The sequence below is a fragment of the Necator americanus genome, chromosome IV (assembly GCF_031761385.1).
Source record: "Necator americanus strain Aroian chromosome IV, whole genome shotgun sequence".
NCBI classification, from domain to species: Eukaryota; Metazoa; Nematoda; class Chromadorea; order Rhabditida; family Ancylostomatidae; genus Necator; species Necator americanus.
Window position 1 is genome coordinate 34206413 of NC_087374.1, and position 19701 is coordinate 34226113.

Sequence of the window (19701 nt, forward strand, 5' to 3'; positions counted from 1 at the left end):
ATCAAATATGTATCTGTGTGTTCCAAGGGAAACCAAAACATTGCAGAAGTTTGGGCTCAATGAGGATTTCGCATTTGTTCTGAATCGGTTGAGGGGTGCTGACAAGAATGTAAGTTTCTGTATTCGGTTCTGGTTATTACTAACTTATTATTTCGGTTTTGCATCACCCCGTAGTTGAACAAATAATCTTGACATGAAAACTGATAGCATTTTGAGTTCGAAAACGAGAGTAGGTCCCAGAAGAATACCTGGAACTCATATGCGCTCTTTACAGGTACTAACTGTGCTCAAGGAATTCTACGACTTGTTCTTTGAGATAGTCCTTGGAACTAAGACCGTGGAAGCGGGACTCGCCGAGGTGGGTCACATCTCTAATTGGGCAAGGGTAATTAACTTTAGCGAATAAATTGGCTGTGGGCGGACTTTTTGCGGTCGTAATGATTTTTCTAAATGTATGAAGTTTGTTCATTATATTCGCTTGTCAGCTCGTCAAAGCACTTGTCAGCGAACAAGTCTTTAAGAGAATTTGATGTTGAGCGTAATTCCGTTAGAACTGCTTTTTCTCTTAGAAAGGAAACTGCTAAAACAGACAAGATTTCCCCAATAATAATTAATATAATAATATTGGTTAATATTTGTTCTCGTTGAAGATTTTGAAGAAGTTCTCTGAAATCAGTCCTGAAATGCGGCAGAAAATCGACGATTTATTCAAATGTATGTTTTTTTTTTCGCTTTTCTTATAGATAGAGAAAAAAATTGTGTGTGTGTGTTTTTTTTAGGAAATCGCGTTAACGATAACCACTTCAGTAACATCAGAAGATGTGAAGCCACATATCACAAAAAATATGAAGTTAATCTTTAAAAAAATAGTGTAAGGCTTGATGTTACATATTTTTTCATTTGCTTGACATAATTTCATGTGTGAATAGTATGCACTTTTTGCCTCTCAGCAGAAAATCGGCTATAAGCGCATGTTGAATAAAAACCTTCCTATAATGTGAACATGTTGATGCATAGATATGCCATGAAGACCACCATCATGCGAAAACAGAAGAGTTGCCCCGCATGCACTGTAGAACAACATCCGAAGAACCGTTTGAAGATATTTGTATTCTATTAATACAAGCCTACTATTCATCAGTGCTTGCTTACATCTCATCTTAACTGCACGTGTGTCGTCAGACGCTTTCACAGCCTGTTATTTAAAAGAGGGCCCTTCCTCGTTGGATTCTTTCCTGACGAAGTAGATTCTTCACTCATATTTATACTGTAGCACACTGATAGACATTAAACGATACTGAGTACAGTTTTCACAAAAAAAAGCAGCCTAGTGTCCTAAACTTTTCCATAATTCCTTCGATACCGAGCAAAATATTGCAAGGCATGCACCTGAAGTCCTCGGTGAACTCAGCGTTTTCCAGCATCTGAAACAACAAAACAGTGGATTTTCAGTGTTCATCTTTTCCACTCCAACTTCACAGAGCTGAAAAGATCATGTCTCAGCTGAAAAAAAACATTGATCGTCAAAGTTCCTTTTGCTTTGGCGAGTTAAAGGTTTTGAGAGCGTTTCATCATTGGAACATAACATTTGCCAATAAAATAAAAAGTTTTTAGACATTATCGGGTCTCATGACTGTCTTTTCCTCTAAACAGATAAATTTCTCCTTCTCTTATGAATTCTATAAATGACATAAAGAAACGTACCACTGAAAAACATGATCAATTTTTCTCCTAGTTTTTTAGCAGAAATTTCTTCCTAGCGCTAGAACTCCGTGTGCAACTACTTCAGTGAGTGTGATTAATCGAAAGATGGTACTAGAAAAAAAGAAAATAGAAACTTTCACGCCGACATGTCTCACATTTCTTTCGTTATTCTTCCCTCTTTCAAGTACATACTTTCACAGAGGCAACCCATTTTGCTTCTCCAGCAGAGCGCAACGGTGGAACGCTTAATGTTAATGTCTCCTACTTATTCCTCAAAATATAGATTTTTTGAGTTAGTCCAAACTTTGTCGCTCAGTGAAAGGAACCTTTCTATGTTGGATTTTCTCCCGACGAAGTAAATTCTTCAAGCATATTTACACTGATGCACGTTGAAAAACATTAAGAGGTACTAAGTGCAATTTCTAAAAAAAGCGGCTTGGTATTGTAAATTGTTGTACAGCAGTTTTTCTAGAAGTCGTAGACCACTTTAAAAAATACTACTGCTCCTTTTTCACGGTCGTCTGTCTTAGAGTTGTGTTTGACCGATACCGGAAGTGATTTTGTATTCTGTTATGAGGTTGGAGTACCGAGTCTATATACAGGAAACTGAGACTTTCCCATATACTTTTTTATCTCAATCTGTCTGTCCACTTCGTTTCCAGACTTAAATATGTGTTTGGTTCTTCAGATTGGTTTTGGTCGAGACATGCTGTTGGTCTCCGTTACGTATCTAAGGATCAACATCTCATGGTAAGTAATTTTTTACTCAACCTGGGCTTACAGCTGATTTTCTGCAAGGAGGCAAAAACCACATGCTTTTCACGCACGAAATTAAACAAAGCAAATGAAGAAATGTGTTCTACCCAGCATTACACTATTTTTCTAAAAGATTGACTGTAAATTTTAATGTAGCTTCCTCATCTTCTGATGTTGCGTGGTTATCGTTGACGCGAATTCCTGAGAAAAAAAATCATCTTTTCTCTATTGATAAGAACAGTGATAAAACTTACATTTGAATAAATTGTCGATCTCCTCCCTCATTTCAGGACTGAGACGAGAGAGCATCTTCAGAATCTTTAATGAGAACAGGTATTAGCTAATATTACTATTAAGGAGACATTGTCTGTTTCGCACAGTCTCCTTTCTAAGGGACAATGAAGTTCTTTTATCAAATTCTGTTAAAGACTTGTTAGCAGGCAAGTGCTTTTAACTTCACCCAATTATAAATTTGACCCACCTCTTCGAGTCCCTTTTCGTCAGTCTTCTTCCCAAGGGCCATGTCAAACACCACATCATAGATTCCCTTGATTACAGTCAGTACCTGTAAAGCGTCTACTTGAGTTCGTATTTGTTGTGTTGTGGTGAGCAATGAATGTTAGTACAAATAATCAGAATCGAGTACAGAAACTTACATCCTTACCAGCACTCCTCAACCGGTACAGAATAAACGTGAAATCATCGTTGAGTCCTGTCTCCTGTAATGTACTGGTTTTATATGGAACACACAGATACAATATTTGATACAAAATGTTATTAAGGAGAACGTTCACTTTTGTTCCTGCTGCTCCATTAACGAGCACATCGCTTATATTTTCGCTTTCCGTTTTTGTTGTTCTGTCAACAAAATTGTCATTAACTAATATTTGTCAAGAATATTTCCTAGAGCAGATAAAAATTTTATCTTTCTCTGATCTGGGCGTGTTTTGATGTCACAAGACTAATTTTAGGAAATTTGAAATTTGTAGGTCCCATGTCTGTCGTTCTATTTGGAGAAAGAAGAAAGCAAGAAATTTAGGTAAACATGATTTCTATAAATTTCACGCATTCAACTAAGCGTACTACGTATTATCGACAAAAATCATTTTCCCGCATGCAGATACTCTCGGAGAAGATTTGTTTTTCAACAAACTCTGTTTGCCATAGACATGCTAAGGATTAAAAATAGTGTCATTAGATGAAGCTCGGGCAGACTCATAACCAGGCATCAGTTAGGTAATATGATCTTTCGCTATAGTAATTTACTCACATTCACGTCCGGCACCGTTACCGATTCCACAGTCATCTCATCACTCTTTGCTACGTTGATTTCTCCGGCTGCATTCGATTCGCACACAACAAACCCGACAAGAATGGAGTAAATGAGGAAAGATAGCATCTCACTAAACAAAAAACAAACTGAGAAAAGCTTCGCATAGGGGAAGAAATTTTTCTGATCAATCGTTCTGGAATACACATCAAGTTCATTATAGTATGATTTTATGGATGTGGTCAAAACAATGATTTATGCTATATGATGTGCCAATTCAGTTTTTGTTCTGTGTATAGAAGCCCTGTATTAAGCCTTGTATCGACTCTGGAGTTCTGGAGGAAGACCTGTTGCACTTGATCAGTATTGTGTCGCAAACCGCGGAAATGAACTGGTGAACTTCTTTCACAGCGCATTTTTGAGTCAGGCAGTGTAAGGGAAAGAAGCGCTTCATCGCAATATTTTGAGAACAGAAAAAATTATGAGAAGTGATGGGAATGGATTATGAAGGATACCGGCGGAGTTGAAGGCGTCGAAAACAGACAACTTCACAAGAGTCATCTTGGCTATGCTATGCTTGCCTGCTTTACGAACCGCACTATTTATCCGGGCAAACTACGGCAATAAAGCAATTTACTAGAAGTTCAACAGTCCCTAAATAATATTTTGGACAACTTTTACTGTGCAATGTTGTTAACATCAAGTGGATGAGCTATATCCACTTAATGCACTCGAATATGACAATGCATAAAATAATAAACAAGTTGACAACGCGTACGAGAGGTGCTGTTAATTTCGCAACTTTGAGCATTGGACAAAACTAAACTCTACGTAAATAAGTGCAACTTATCCACTTTAGGAGTACGTTAGGTTTTCCTAAATCTCGTTGGACTAGATCCCAGCAACTTCACCATAAGTTTTACAATTACGTGCAACTAAGAAGAAAGTTAAGATAAAAAGGAAGAGCCTACTGACTCAGGAGGAGCGGAAGCGCTATAAAAAACGGGTGTGCATGAGTCATCTAAGCTTTCAAAATGGAAGGAGACCAGGATGACGATCTCTACTTACAACGCGTGTAGGCATGGATTGAAAGCGGCCGTTGAAGATTTGATGATGCACGCCCTGCAGAAAGATTAGGTACGACAACACTGGACTGACTGAGACGAGACGACCCCACCAATTGGCCCAACACCGTTTATAAAACTGGAAAAGAGCTGTTCTTAAGGACATGTACAATAGAAAAGTTATTGAGCTGGTGTCCTCGTCAACACAAGTATGGCAAAGAACATCGACTCTATCGAACAACTAGCGACCCCAATTCGATATCTGGGGATGAGAAGATGTAGTTCAACGCCAGTTGCGAGTCTGCTCGTACGCCTCGGTTCAACACAAAGCTGCGAACAAGTTGAAGCTTTCTATATGGACCTGGAGCAGATATTACAGTACCTTCTGTAAGGTGCACTGTTGTTGAGATAAACGGTAAAATGTAACCCAGACGAATCCTTGAGGAACTTTACACCGGAACCTACAGAACACAGTGGAAAGAGCACTCAGTTTAGCATGACGACTGTGACCATCGATGGGAACTCCAGAAGCCTCTCTACGTGGGAACCGCAAGGCGGACGGCAACATGGCGAAATTGTTCACATAACCACCGGTAAAGCGTTTTACTCTCTTTTTTTCTGTTCCGTCTGCGTAAGCCAGGATACTCCTAGCATCATCCTTTCTATCTGATCGTATTTTTCTCCAGGATTGTACGACGGACGTTGCTTCTCAAATAAATGTGCTTACGTTTATGGGATCAAAAACTTGACATATGGACAGATATATGTATTTGCCGAATACAACATTCGCACACTCCTATTCATGCATATATGAACACATACATTTTTCAGTCCACATACACACATATATACATACATACATAAATTTCCTTCATAGCACCAAGTTTTCGTATCACCCCCTATGTTGCTTATCTGATTTATGTCTTGTCTTACAACAGTTAGAAGCTTATGATGCCCTTGAAAATTCATTGTGATTTATAATCCTTTCATTGCAATCAATCAATATGATCAATCAATGACAACATCGCTGATTTTTTCCTCTTTCCAGACGAAAAGTGAAATGCAGTAGCTTCAGACAATGGCTAGACGTAAATACTATATTTGCCATACATACTTGCCCGAGGCTTATATGCGAATCTTTTCCTCAGTGATTAGGCAGGTCGCAATTCTGCTATCTCCAATGGTGTTATTCTGCGGCGCTTCGCCCGAGAAATTGAAAGTCTTATACATGGATATAAAAAGAAAGAAAAAAATGAGAAGACTTTGCGATGTGCATTTTATAGAAATCGTAAGTTGGAAGTTTAAATAACTCACGTAATTGTTAATAACTTCCTACATGAATGAAGTTATTAACAATTATGTGAGTTATTTATGCGAAGGTAACGTATGACAACTGAGGTAACGTCTTCCGGAGGGATTTTGTCCTGCTCAAAAGGCATGTATTATTTACGTAGCTGCGATATTCCTCCACAGCTGCTTCCGAATCTGCAAGGTGTTTTGAGTGGTTTCAATGTGAGGTTTCGTTAGTTATTCGGTCTCATAGACAATTATCGTTTCATACTTCACAATAAGCAATTTGACAGGATAATTTCGTCTTCACCGAAGCTGATATAGCGACATTTTTGAACTCCTGTCTGTCCCATCATTATAATGGCAAAGTGTGGAGGGATCGCGACTTGAGGACAGACGGGCCCCAGCCTACACAAGTAGAAGTCGAAGGGGTTTTACAGATTTTCAATCAGTCGTGCTTACGAAGTATGTTTTGAAAGGCAAACCTATTAAGAACCAGGTCCTAGCGGATTTCAATTCGTTGCTCATTCCACACCTCCGTCTACTCCTAAGAAACCAAGACTTGAGTTAGAAAGTGGAGAGATGCAACAGTCGACCTCGAAATCCTCATATGTCCGCTCTCTTTCCTCGGGGAGCGCCACAATAGGTCCGAAAGTGTGGAAGTGGTGGGTTTTCTGTCGGTTCAGACCTGCGTTCCACTATATAAGTGCTCATAATGTAGAGTTTAATGCGCAAAGTATATTACGTCTCACGTCCTATATTCCCTCACGTATATCCTATATTCTCACATCAGTAACTCACAAATCATAGCTTTCCCGCAGGCCGGTTCCTTGTATACACCCACGAAGGATACAAGCGGTTCTTCATTCGGTCCCACTTTTGATGTACAGTACACTGGCCTACTGAAGAAGTATTTCATGGTAGAGGTGAACAGCTTCTCCAGCTCTTTCGATTCTGCCCACAGTGTGGCTTGAAGATTCCCGGAGGAAACACTATGCGGCTTCTCCAGCAAGGGACCGCACTTGTAGTACACTTTCTCTGCGCAAGATGTTCTCTAGAAGGAGAGCAGACGAAGTGCTAGGAAGGACAGAAGCGTGCTAGTTCCGTTCCCAACGACAATATTTATAAAACAAGAGTAATCTTGTGGCTGCAGTTGCAGCGATAACAACAGGACTTCGATTCGTCGTAAGGTACTGTGCCATTTCTGCAACAAATCTTCGGTAATACTTGAAGACAAACATTGTAGGAATTGGAGCGATGGGCGAAGCAGTTCTGTTATCGAAGTCCACCGTTTGGAGGTACTTCGATAGGACCAAACCAGCTGTTGAGGAAGTGTATGGACGACATCAGTCTGAGGTGTTGTCGAAAGTACGAGAACACAGCAAGATCTCTTCGAATTCATCACAGCGGTCGCCAGATAATTACTATAATTATTTGTTAAGGATGGCTTGGATCTCGTAGCCGATGGAGCTTATGACAGCAGAGGTTACTCTGCTCTCATCGGCGAAGTTGCGATGTGTGACCTTGAAACAAAACTCGTTCTTCACACTGAAGTTCTGCACAGGACGGAAACCGAGAATTCACCACTTCTAACACGACACATAACATGTTTCTCCGACTTTTATTTCAGAGAATATCAGTGGAAGGATGGAAATTGAAGGGATTACACGTTTGTTGCAGTGGGTAGTTGGGCAAGGAATGATCGTTAGATCCCTTACGACTGATCGATCGTTCCATCGCAAAGCTCTCGATTGACTTGAAAGAGGAGGTAGACCCAATTCCCCACTACTACGATGGCTGGCATATGATGAAATGGCTGGGCAATAAGCTGCGGAAGGTGATCTTTGCAATTTCGTTATGACCAAATGCAAGCAACCTAGTTAGCATTCGGGAGTCGAAAAGAAGTGGATGCGAAGTTATAGCTGCTTGGATCGAAAAGGTGAAAACGCACTTTGGAACTCCATGAAGCCAGATGCGGGCGAAGAAGAGATGAAAAAGCACTCGTTTAACACGTGTCTTATGTACGTGAGAGATAAGCATGTTTGAGAACAGGTAAGCCAATGACGACGTGATGTTTTCCATTTCAAACTAATCATTTCTGTTTAGACCACAGAAACAGGTCCGTATACTAGTTGCGGGCACGCTCCTCTTCAAGGATCGCGTCCAAAGCCATTGACGGAAGGAAGCAGGGCTTTCTCGAGGTTCCGTGAGATGGTACTGAATTGGAGGCTACAAGAGGACTTGTTCAAAGCCAGTTCCTTCCTTCCTTACTACTTTGTACTTCCTTATATGAGACTAAAAATGCCCTTGATAGACTGTACTGCCGAAAAGAGATCTACTAGTAAGTGAACGTCTAAACAATAACGCTTCAGATTCTCTAAGATATTTTTTACCCTCTTCTCGACATACCGTTTCTATACTAAGATGGCTATGATGCACTTTAACAGCTTGAGGCTAGCCGAAATGGCAAGAACACGGAATGTCTAGAGGGAAGCAGAGATGAGGCGAAAGTACCTATCCAGGACTTCTCGCGTCACCTTCAAGGCTACCATTCACTAGAGATGAAGTGGGGGAGGCAGTGTTGGGAGAAAGAGAGCGTCAACTCCGAGAACGGGACGGCGACGACGACGAACCGCACGGAGACTAGGAATATGATTGAGGCTGAGGACATCTATGAGAACACCAGCTTTGAGGACGTACGAATACAGGACCCCTTGGAGCATGAGCCGGAGCTGGACATAGCGGAAAGTACGGAGTACAGCGACTTCGACGCTGTGCTCCACATACCTCGAGCTATGTTTCCAGAGCTGCCTCATTCCGAGAGTACTCGCTGCTACCTCGTTTCATTTTTCTCATAATGTAAGTTTCTCATAAGGATTTCCCGCTGCTTTTCTTAATTAAAATTGCACGTGCTACTCACTGAAGAGGAACCTTTCGAATGTATAGTTTCCAAAGTATATAGATATTCATACATTACTAAGATTAACAAATTGTAATACTTATTTTTCCCACAGTTATGATTGCACTGCAATCTACTTCGTCAAAGGACGCAACATAATACGAGCTCTGAAAAACCGTCTCTTTGTACTACATCTTTCTAGAGAACGACGAGAAACCTCGAAATCCTCTGTAGGTCGCTGAGGGATACCTATCTTTGATTATTGACCTGACGCATGACGGAATTTCCAGTCTATTTAAAAGACCTGTGGGCTTATAAGCCCATAACACGAAGGATCGGTACGCATAATACCGATATACCCTAAAACCTAAGCATATAGAAAAGTATAGTACTCCACTCGTTTCTCACTCACTTATTTACATCTCGCTTCTGAGAGCTGCTAGACATACGACTTTATTTCAAATTTATTGTTTTCGACCCAAACGGAGAGCGCCTAAGATAATCAGATTAAAAAGACATTGCTGATTAAGTTGTTTCTTACCTCTTTATCGACTACGATGTTTTTAAAAGTATTATGTTCAGTTATGCACGCAGGAGATACTTCTGATAGTCTCTGTTGCATTCTCTCTATGATTCGTTTCTCTGCACGATCTTCAGAAAAGTCGACATCCTGAATCTCAAGGCAACACATATCCTACCTTATCGTTGCAGAGTTGTCGCACTTCGTACATCTCACCATCCCCGAGTTTGCAGCCTTTCTTCGCCTAGCCTTCTTTCAAGAAGTAACAGTAACTGAATGTAGATAGATTGGCTAATGTTTTCTCTGTGTTGCTCACATTATATGCATGATCTGGAAGTGCAGCACTTTGTTGTGTGCACTTCTTTTCCTCAGGGATGTAATATGTGTATATAACTGTAAATAAGTAATAAAATTTGTTTTGCCTACTTCTGTTATTTCTTCTTTCTGTGTAAGTGATTCTGTGAGAGCTAATATCACGCATTTTTCTTGTTTCACTTTCTCTCTACCCCACCTGCTGTTCTTCTCCTTCTCCTATCGTTCTTTTGAAAACTTCATCGTTGCAAAAACGGCATCCCATGCCGCCTATCGTGTTAGTTAGCTCCGCCCCTAAAGGGAAAGTCTCAGTATCGACAAACTTGCGATAGAGCGCGTTATCCACATCACTTACTCACTCACTAAATCAGAAACAAGCAAAATACTTGAACGCAAAAAAAAAAAACTTCCCTCTTAGGAGAGACGACGGTTGAACTTCATTCAATATCTAGAGTACTGCCAAGTATTGTAAGTTTTCATAAGTTCTTTCTGTTTAACTAAATGTAATTTCGCATAAAATGGTCATTTGCTTTTCAATTGTGAATGAAAATTGAAATATCTCTACGTTGAACGAAGAGTATTGGACGAAGTGTAGAGGGTAGTGTAGTTACGTGGATTTAAAATTAAACATAAGGTTTAGTTGCGATGTTCGCTTAGGTGCTCCCTCTATCAAAATTTCAATAAACCCAAGAACTTATAGAAATTTTCGGGCATGGTGAGGTTAAATGGTGCAAACTTGTCTCGGAGGATAAAAACACTGACCTGATTTCTCGACTAGTCCTCGCAGGCCCCTCGATATTCATGATATGGGTTAGACACGCGTTCTTAATTGCAGTGAACGCTTGGGCGCATCTCATTTTCCACTTTATCTACTTTCCCTATAAATAAAATTCGGACTATATTTGTGGTATTTATGAATTATTCCTTCAGCTAAAACTCACTTCTTATTTTGTTTCTTAGGAATGACGAAATGAAGCCAAAAAAGGTATACTCAACTACTGCGAAATTGTTGTCTTCCTCTCAACTTCAGGTGAGCCGTTGTTAAGATGAAGGGGCGGTGTCGCGGCGTTACGATTGGTTGTTTAGGCTAATGTGTTTCACTCAAAATGGCAGGTCGAAATCTGCCTATTCGCTCGTCTAAACTAGGATTTCTGTACAATTCTGACACAATATTCACCTGAGGGATGCATAGAGAACGTCTTGTATCATGCTAGTGCTGCTAATTGCAGTATTTTTAAGTATTTCAGGGTCAGGGTATATGACATAATATTTCAGGGTGCTGTGAATTGGATGATCACCGATGAAAGATAACCGCAAAGTAATCCGATACAACAGTGGCGGATCTGCAATCTTGTGATTGATTTTGTACTTATGGTAAACTCAAAAGAAATGTTCCTTCTACATAAATTTCCAGTACAAGTTAAGCTGAGTTACGCATCTCAAGGATCATTTCAATTCAATACGATCAGCTTGTAGTGATAGAGCAAAGAGACATTCAGTGTTTTTGTGTGTTACACTAGTGGGTCACAAGTGTATTCTGCTTTGAATTTGAAAGGTGATCTTCCTCTACAAGCACTCATGATGTCTTGAATTCTCTCAGTTTCTTTCCTAAAGAAAGCTGTTATGCTGTATTAATAATACAAGTGAGAGAAAAAATGCATTCCTGTCTAACTACGTTTCCAATAAGTAATACCCACGGTGGAAAATGTATAAATTTAGTTGATCGTTAACTTCTAGCGTGAAAACATGCGCCTACATATACATAAAAGGTCGATGTGCAGTTTTTATTCATCCACTGCTCAAAATTCCGTAATGGACAGCACTTCGCGTACGCATTGTCTACGCGAGGTCTATTCTATGTCTATTTCACATGTTGTCATATTCCAGACTGTTTATAAAGGATAAAGGATAAAGTGCACGGCGTTGATCAGTCCCTATGGGGATGCGTCCACGCATTCGACTTCAGTTCATACTTCATTTGGGGTTTATGAAAGCGAGTGCAGCCTTACAATGACTTGCAGGGTCCAGTCGATCTACCAAGCCAGTGTTTTTCGCCTCCCAGACAGGTCTGATACCAGTTTTTCCACACCGGAATGATGAAAGGCCAGACTGTTTGTGCACTTAATTAATAACACAGCACAGTATAAGTTCATCAAAATATTATTGATGGAAAGCCGAATTTATGGTGTCCCGTGTTACTACACGCTTACGTGTTACTCTGTACGACTGGATATATAATAGGGACCGTGAAGCAGTCGGCAAAGCATCATCGAAACGACTCCTGTGAATTCGTCAGTCACTGGTGAGTCCTCTAGCTCCGACTTTCGCAATATTTTATTCTGATTACTCTTTTTCTCCACCCCAAATATTGTAACGAAGGTTTACATTTGATTACCTTGTCTTGACACTTTAAAGCGCGTTCGTAAGTATTTTCGCGATTGACGGCCCAAGACCACTCGAAGACGAATTTTCTATCCTTCTGGAATCTAAAAGTTTCTGCTAAATTTGTACACGCATTCTATACCTTGTTCGCCTCTAGAATTCACCGCGTTACTGTATGAGCCACATCCGCGTTAACCCCTTCTGAATTGAAGTCGAACGCGAAGTCCCTCCAAAACAGATTGATCATCCTCAAACGCCTGCACCTGCATCAATTAAACATTCTCAAATAATTGACTACTCTTGATTTTTTTAGTGTAATGCTGTCTATCCTACTTTACTCCATTCTTGTTGGCTTCGTGGTGTGCCAACCCAAGGGTTCTGATTCCTCGACTGCGCAGTCTATAGAAGTGAGTGTACACAGTAAAATAGCTTACTTTTCCATCAATGTTCGGGCGTGAACTTGTTGAAATTGCCTGACAGTATTCTAAATTTTTAACAATGTTTTCCAAAAATCTTCTTCCTCGAAAGACAAACATTTTGCTACGTCCCTGGAGTATGGGATTTTTTTTTCGAAACTAAAAGTAAGCCTAGTTATTTTTCTACTTGCGCAGAAAACTTTCCCTAATTGGCCATTTATATCCTCCTGAAGACTACCTGAGACGGAACTTAATCTCGTTTGAGGATCATACTAGATTTCTTCTTTTTCTTCTCTTCCAAAAACGAGCAGACAGGTGTCCCAACTATCTTTCTAGAATAATTTAATGACAGTTAAATCAGTAAGAACGACAGAGAGTAAAAATTTTTTCTTGCTCAGGAAGTTATTGTTTACAAATATTGATTAGTGAGAACTGTGTATGACAGGACAGCAATAAGTAGGACGTGCTCGTTAAAGGCATCAAAAAACCTTACCGTACAAAACGACCCGAAAGATGCAGCGCATGCACAAGGCTGGCGCGCTCCAATCGAACTTCTCGTAGAAAATGCCCGAAGCTGTATCTTCCGGGCCGTTTTTTGCGGGAATTAGGAGGAAATGGACGGAATCACCCCCTTTTCCATAATCTACTATCCCCTATATTCCACCTGAAATCCGTACCACCTCAGATTCGTTGGGTGATGCCTTTAGCTGAGCAGCAGAAACGAAAATCAGCCCAAACGATTGATTTTTGACATTTTTTTAAAGGAAGCTAAGCAGTTTGCCATATCTTTTATCTCTGTTATAACACTACAGAACAATGTAACAGATAAAACTTGAATATCTTATAGGATTCGTTAGGGCAAAACCTATGTACAAGAAATAAAATCCGTGCTTAAAACCCATATTTACTCATTCAAGTGGCCTTCCATAAGCTGTGAAGTTTTCTGGTTTGCTGAAATGATCTTATAACATTAAGGGATTGTAGTGCAAGCAGACCTTACAGCAGACTTTGTGCTTAAAAACTATTGCTATTAAACTTCAGATACTGAAAATCGTCTGCGAAAACTCAACGAAAGGAGAAGAGAAGTTAAGTAAGATAGAAAAGCTGCTTAATACTGGAATGACAAACAGCGGTGATCAAGAAAAGGTAAGCCTGGCTAAGAAGCGGTTTTCGATCACCCATATACACATTGTGCCGACCGAGCATATCTGCATCAGAGAGGAGTTCTTGAAGCAAGTCGAATGGCCATTGCGGTCGCTAGCATATTGCAAGAAAATGTTAGCAAAATACCCAATCAGAAGGTGAGCTTCTTACTTTGCCATTGATGGAAAAGATTGAATACGGTATCAGTTGTGCGACAATTCATACAGAATTGTTGAACCGTTGTACAGGTGCAACGTGCGTTCCGTGGAATCCACGCAGTGATGTGTGATCCCAACTTCCCTACACTAGACGCTGGAGAGAAATTTAGAAAAGTGAGTCGCATGAATTTTTCGGCATGTTAGGAGGAACCACTCTATTGAATGAACTAAGAGAAGATCCTGTTTAACTCTCAGTGTGATTGTTCTAAATTTGTCGAATCAGTTTGATAACTGCGTTTATTCAACGGACTAGAAAAAAAAAAAACTATCCTCTGCTTCATCAGCAAAAAAAAATCAGTTGATTGATGGTAGTCACACTAAATTTGAAGGAGCAACGGGCACCTAGAGCAATCTCTTTAAAATACTATGTCTCTCAGTTAAAATTTCTGTGAGTTCGGTTCATAGCGAAATTTGTTATTCGTTCAAAATTTACACTGATTCTTTCCTATTGGAGATTCAAAAAGTAGCGGAACCTCTCTCCAACAAGGACATACAAGAATTCCAGAATTATGTCGAGAAAGGTAAGCTTATTTGGTGTCGTTAGTGATATCATTCGATGACATTCGAATCTTGGTGTTTTCAGCTAAACTCGAGAGCAAATAAAATGTTGTACTCCGAGAAGAAGAGACGAACGGTAAACTTCATCCAAAAAAAAAAGAATAATTCCAAATATTCTATCCTTTTCTTGCACTCGCTAAATTCATTTTCGCATAAAAGTGGTCAGCTGCTTTTCATTTGTGAACCAAAAACAAAATATCTCCACATTAACCGAAAGGAGTAATCTAGTAAGTAGTATAACTACGCAGATTTAACATGGAAATTAAGATTAACGTCAGCCATTGGTAATTACTATACCAAAATCTAAATGAAGTTAACAAACTGTAGCATTCCATGAAATCGCTTTAATACGGTGACATATAGGCTGGAATATTACTGTAAATAAATCGCGTAGTGTGCCAAGGTTTTCAAAAACAGAAAAAGCCATGTGACGACCCGCAAGCGAAATTTGTCGAAATTTGGAGTCAAAGGAGAAAGAATCATGTTTCTGCTGACAAGCTTTTATGCTCGTTCTAAGCTACGAATATGACACCTCAAATAATGTTACACCAAATATTTTAACGTTAGTAAAACATTTTCCTAGAACAAAGAACAGAACATGTTAGTAATTCAAGGTGTTCAGTGTTGGTCACAGTTTAGGGTGGCGTATCTCAAGCGGATAGAGATGGCAGACATTTTGTGCTTGTAAAAAATATCTACATTACCGTTCCCATAAAGGAGAAGAAAGCTTATTACAGGACGTGGAGGATTTTTTTAGTTTTCTGAAACCTTGATCAAGGGATTTACGCCCTGAAGCTAAAAAAAGCTACTACAAAACTTTGGGTTTTGCCAATGCTAAGACAGAGACATTGTTGAGAAAAACTGGCGGTTTCGTGTTAATTGGTCTGTGACCGTATGATTGGTGTTCCATATTAGCCTGTTCCACCCTCAGTGACAAGTCATAATTTGCTCACCCACTTATCCAAAATATTCCGTAATGTTTCGCTGACAACTATAATCATCGTAATCGTAACCGAAAATCTAGGATTGTGTAGTGTAATTGCACAACCATGCTATTGCTTACGGTTGGTAATATGGAGTTGAAGAAAATAGTTGAAAATTTGGGCCACATTTTAGGTGTTTTACTCAGGTTTCTTGCCTTGAGTACAGTCCAATGTCACGTTAAATCAGCAAGTAGATACTTTTCCACAGGCCAATTACCTGAAATTGAACTATTTCAACATCAACTTCCACATGTGATGGACTAGGTACATTCTAACGGTGAAATGTAACATTTGAACATAAAGTGGAGAATTTCACAACGTGTTTGTGTCCATAATGAAGTCTCCAGCCCAATCCCAGCTTACAGTTTTCGTTCTCTTCAGATTTCATAGTTAGGGAAGCAAAGGAAACGTACCCATTGCGATCTATTTAGTACTGAACAATCACGTAAATGAGACTTCCCAAAAACTCATGGGACTAGAGGCTTGCAACCTGCCCATGTGTTTTAAATTTTATGCAAAAAACAGTAATAGAAAAGGAGGAAAGCCTAGTACGCGATGGGTAGGACGGGGTTGCAGGAGTTATATAGGCTACCGAAACAGAAAAGGACTAGGATGGCGATCTGTACTTATAACGCATGTACGCTTGCATCGGAAGCGGCCATCGAAGATCCGATGATGCAAGCCAAGAAGATCAAGTACGACGTCATCGGACTGACCGAGATGAGACGATGTCACCCTCTCAACGCCGTATATGAAAGTGGAGAAGAACTGTTCTTAGGGACATGCGACAGTAGAGGTGTTGGTGAAGTTGGCGTCCTCGTCAACACGAGTATGGCAAAGAACATCGACTCTTTCGATCAACTTACGACCCGTATCGGACGTCTGCGGATGAGAAGATGTGGTCCAACACCAGCTTTGACTATCTTCGTCGCTTACGCTCCAACATCAAGCTACGAAGAAGAAGAAGTCGAAGCTTTCTATATGGACCTGGAGAAGTTCTACCGGGAAGATCATGCCTTCTACAATGTCATAATTGGCGATTTCAACGCTAAAATTGGCGATTTCAACGTCAAAATTGGCCCAAGAAGAACGCCGGAGGAGCTTCACATCGGGACCCACGGCCTACAATGGATTGACCAGGGGAAGAGGCTCTCCGAGTTCATCATGGCGACTAAGACCGTCCATGGGAACTCGCAATTCCAGAAGCCCTCCTCTCTACGCTGGAAGTGCGAGACTTCCCATACAACACAAAATAATACCGAATGCTGGCACCGATGAACACTTCAAAGATTCTCTGGAAACAACAATCTTTTTGCTTATGCGTGGCGCCTGCGTAATGTGAAAAGTCTGTCTTAGTACAAAGAGCTTAGAAGATTGGGGCCGACTTTGTTGGAATCGCAAGCGGTTCTATAAATCCTATTTCTCTTTCTTAATCGCTTTAAATTTCTGCCACTTTGCAAATATGCACATAGTCAAGCAGAATAACAAAATATTCAAATATTTCGTCAAAAAAAACTCTGAGAGTTAGATGTTCCTGTGCTCTTGCTCTCATTATTTTAGTTAAATGGAAAGCATTATACGCTGTAATAGACTCATAGAGTGGAATCCACGAGTGGTAGCAGAAAGAAAGCTTTTTCTTTCTTTCTTCTCTTTCTTTTCGCGTTTGTGTCCAATCGTTCGACGGACGTGCGATGGATGTCTACTTGATGAGATCACTGCCTCAACTCCAATTTATTAATACCAAAGCCTAGCAGAAGCTGCGTTTTGGAAGTAATTGAAACCGGCATCGCATCCAATGCAACCGCAACGTGGTGTTGCACCTCAATTCAAAATGTCGCGTGAATGTTTTCGAAAGGAGTTTTCATTCAAAGAAGTAGCTAACTGTAACAGTTGTGAGATGAAAGTGGTTTTGAGGTTTTTATAATATAATATATTTTATAGATATATATTTTTTAAGGTTTTCGACACTCAATCTAAAGTTAGAATGAAACATCAGCTGCTCAATTATGTCCCTGCCAACCTCAGCAGTCCTAACGGCTTCCTTAAACAACATCGCAATACCTCATTAAAAAATTAATGTGTAATAAGGTCCTTTAACGTTGTATCACTCTATACGAACGTTTCAAACGATGTCGTCTTGCAGGCTATTCAAGAACTGCTCGCGCTTCATAGACAGAATTAGACACTTCAATCTTCTCAACCAGCGGTATCCGCACATTAAAGAAATCACTCCACGAATCTGAGGTGGTAGGGATTTCAGGTGGATTATCCTTATACAGGGTAGCAGATTATGGAGAAGTGGGCGATTGCGTCCATTTCTTCCTAATTGCCGTAAAAGACGTTCTGGAAGATGCGGCGCGTACACAAGGCTGGCGCGGTCCAATCCGACTCGTTTTAGAAAATAGCGCACCGGAACGCTCGAAGCCGTATCTTGCTGGCCGTTTTTTACGGCAATTAAGAAGAAATGGATGAAGTCACCCTTCTTATCATAATCTACGATTCCGTTTATGAATACTCCACCTCAAATCCGTACCACCTCAGGTTCGTGGGATGATGCCTTTAAGTTCACAAGTGAGAACTACTAGACAACTGGATGGCTTTTCGAATGTGCATGTGCATTTTTTCTTGCTGAATAGGATATGGGAGACTAAATGGTTTCGATAACCCAGTTGGAAAAAATCTTAATCCACTATCTGCAACGCATCCCAACAAAATTAAAAAATCTGTTATAAGCAACATGTACAGAACGGCAGCAAAACTCTCGTCGAGTAGCCAGAAAAAAATGGTGTGTGAATGTTGCCCATAGAATGGCAATATCCAATAAGTACTCAGGTTAAGAGTGTGTTGCTCGACAAACACAACAATCTTCTCAAAAATACAGCGTAGTGGATGGTCCAGAAAAAATTCCGTTCTGTTTACCTTACATTGGTTGCATTACTTGATTGGTGGTCTCTTGCGTTACAAAATCTAGCAGATGAGGTAAGCATTAGTCGACGTGTTGCTCATGAAAAACATTCCCTCTTTTTTCCGGGAAAAATTAAGCGGAACCATCTATTTGGGAGATCATTATTTCTGTTTGATCTCAGTCTTTGTCTCTCAGTTATTATCGAGTAGAATTTTGCTTCTGTTTTGAAGCATTTTGTAGTAATGGAGCAAAAAGGTATACAGCTTCACTTTTTTTATGTGACACACTGGTGCGTCACACTTTCATTCTGCTTAAAATTTAAAATGTGATCTATCTCTGCAAATATTACAAATAAGAAGAATGGGATTCTATCAGTTTATTTCTCAAAGAAAGCCGTTATGTTGTATTAATACACGAAAGAGAGATAGGAATTTTTTCTCTAAATATATTGGCAATGGCGCCGCGCATACAAGTCTGATTGCTACCCGCTCATGGTGGCACTGCTTTAGCCAATTAACTAAACGTGCTCGAATGTACGCATTGGGGCCGTACGAGCTATATGACTTGCACTGTTATACGGCAAAAGATTCTCATACGGAGACCACACTATTCACTGCGGTGATGCTGACGAAAGAAAGTAGGTGGCTGCACGATGCAGTGAGGAACGACTATAACAACCTGGTGGAGCAATTTGGCTCAACGTCGCTTAGATGCGTCTTTGTACAGCTGCAGGATCACAGAGGAAACACTGGATCGTAAGTGCGCATGCACCCATGGAAACCGCTGGCTGCAACAACGAGGACGCCTTCTATGATGAGCCTAATGCGTTGATATCTAAAATACCCACCCATCAGATGAAAATAAAAAAAATGCAAACATGAAAAGAAATCTGGGGTACTTGGAAAATTGAATAACTCAAAGAAGCGCACGTCGGATAACCGTAACCGAATGATCGACTGATGTGAATAGAGGAGACATCATTGTTTAAACGTTCAAGAGGAATCATCGATTTTTAGATTACGTGGCAAAGTTCAACTTTTCTGACGCCTGAAGAGCAGCTCAAACGGAAGATGAGAACTCTCAAACTTCAGGTTGAATACGTTCTGACGAGGAATATTCCTTCTCAGATATCTGAAAATCTGGGGCTTTTCGGAACTGTGCGTTCGACTCTGACCACTTCTTCTCAGCTTCAAGATGCAGTTGCACAAGAGAAACCGTAGAGTTCCTCTTCAACCGAAAATTGAAATGGCGTGCCTGAAAGACGGAGAATGCAGAACGAAA

General features: G+C 40.2%; 4 protein-coding genes across 8 annotated transcripts; 3 read left to right on the forward strand and 1 right to left on the reverse strand.

The window, feature by feature from the left end:
* Window positions 1–7: 7 nt before the first annotated feature.
* RB195_003607 (uncharacterized protein) lies at window positions 8–2438 on the forward strand (the record flags this gene model as incomplete). 2 transcript variants are annotated; one of them, XM_064201332.1, is made up of 5 exons in its annotated part: window positions 8–109; window positions 275–358; window positions 651–714; window positions 808–871; window positions 2393–2438. In XM_064201332.1, the coding sequence occupies 5 exons, from the start codon at window positions 8–10 to the stop codon at window positions 2436–2438; spliced, it is 360 nt and encodes a 119-aa protein (XP_064057212.1). The 2 variants fall into 2 exon arrangements, with proteins under 2 accessions (XP_064057212.1, XP_064057213.1); XM_064201331.1 differs by lacking the exon at window positions 2393–2438 and having other exon boundaries at window positions 808–875.
* RB195_003608 (uncharacterized protein) lies at window positions 1408–9722 on the reverse strand (the record flags this gene model as incomplete). 2 transcript variants are annotated; one of them, XM_064201333.1, is made up of 6 exons in its annotated part: window positions 1408–1424; window positions 2715–2778; window positions 2942–3025; window positions 3117–3179; window positions 3731–3863; window positions 9682–9722. In XM_064201333.1, 6 exons carry the CDS (start codon window positions 9720–9722, stop codon window positions 1408–1410), a joined length of 402 nt encoding a protein of 133 aa, XP_064057214.1. The 2 variants fall into 2 exon arrangements, with proteins under 2 accessions (XP_064057214.1, XP_013293907.2); XM_013438453.2 differs by lacking the exons at window positions 1408–1424; window positions 9682–9722 and having other exon boundaries at window positions 2686–2778; window positions 3731–3859.
* RB195_003609 (uncharacterized protein) lies at window positions 7342–14577 on the forward strand (the record flags this gene model as incomplete). 2 transcript variants are annotated; one of them, XM_064201335.1, is made up of 8 exons in its annotated part: window positions 7342–7452; window positions 7527–7622; window positions 8532–8907; window positions 12057–12117; window positions 12511–12604; window positions 13655–13759; window positions 13831–13914; window positions 14005–14118. In XM_064201335.1, 8 exons carry the CDS (start codon window positions 7342–7344, stop codon window positions 14116–14118), a joined length of 1041 nt encoding a protein of 346 aa, XP_064057215.1. The 2 variants fall into 2 exon arrangements, with proteins under 2 accessions (XP_064057215.1, XP_064057216.1); XM_064201334.1 differs by lacking the exons at window positions 7342–7452; window positions 7527–7622; window positions 8532–8907; window positions 12057–12117 and adding exons at window positions 14429–14495; window positions 14558–14577 and having other exon boundaries at window positions 12515–12604; window positions 14005–14088.
* A 1493-nt stretch (window positions 14578–16070) lies between these two features.
* On the forward strand, window positions 16071–16793 carry RB195_003610 (uncharacterized protein; the record flags this gene model as incomplete). 2 transcript variants are annotated; one of them, XM_064201337.1, is made up of 1 exon in its annotated part: window positions 16071–16793. In XM_064201337.1, the coding sequence occupies one exon, from the start codon at window positions 16071–16073 to the stop codon at window positions 16791–16793; it is 723 nt and encodes a 240-aa protein (XP_064057217.1). The 2 variants fall into 2 exon arrangements, with proteins under 2 accessions (XP_064057217.1, XP_064057218.1); XM_064201336.1 differs by having other exon boundaries at window positions 16128–16793.
* Window positions 16794–19701: the final 2908 nt, after the last annotated feature.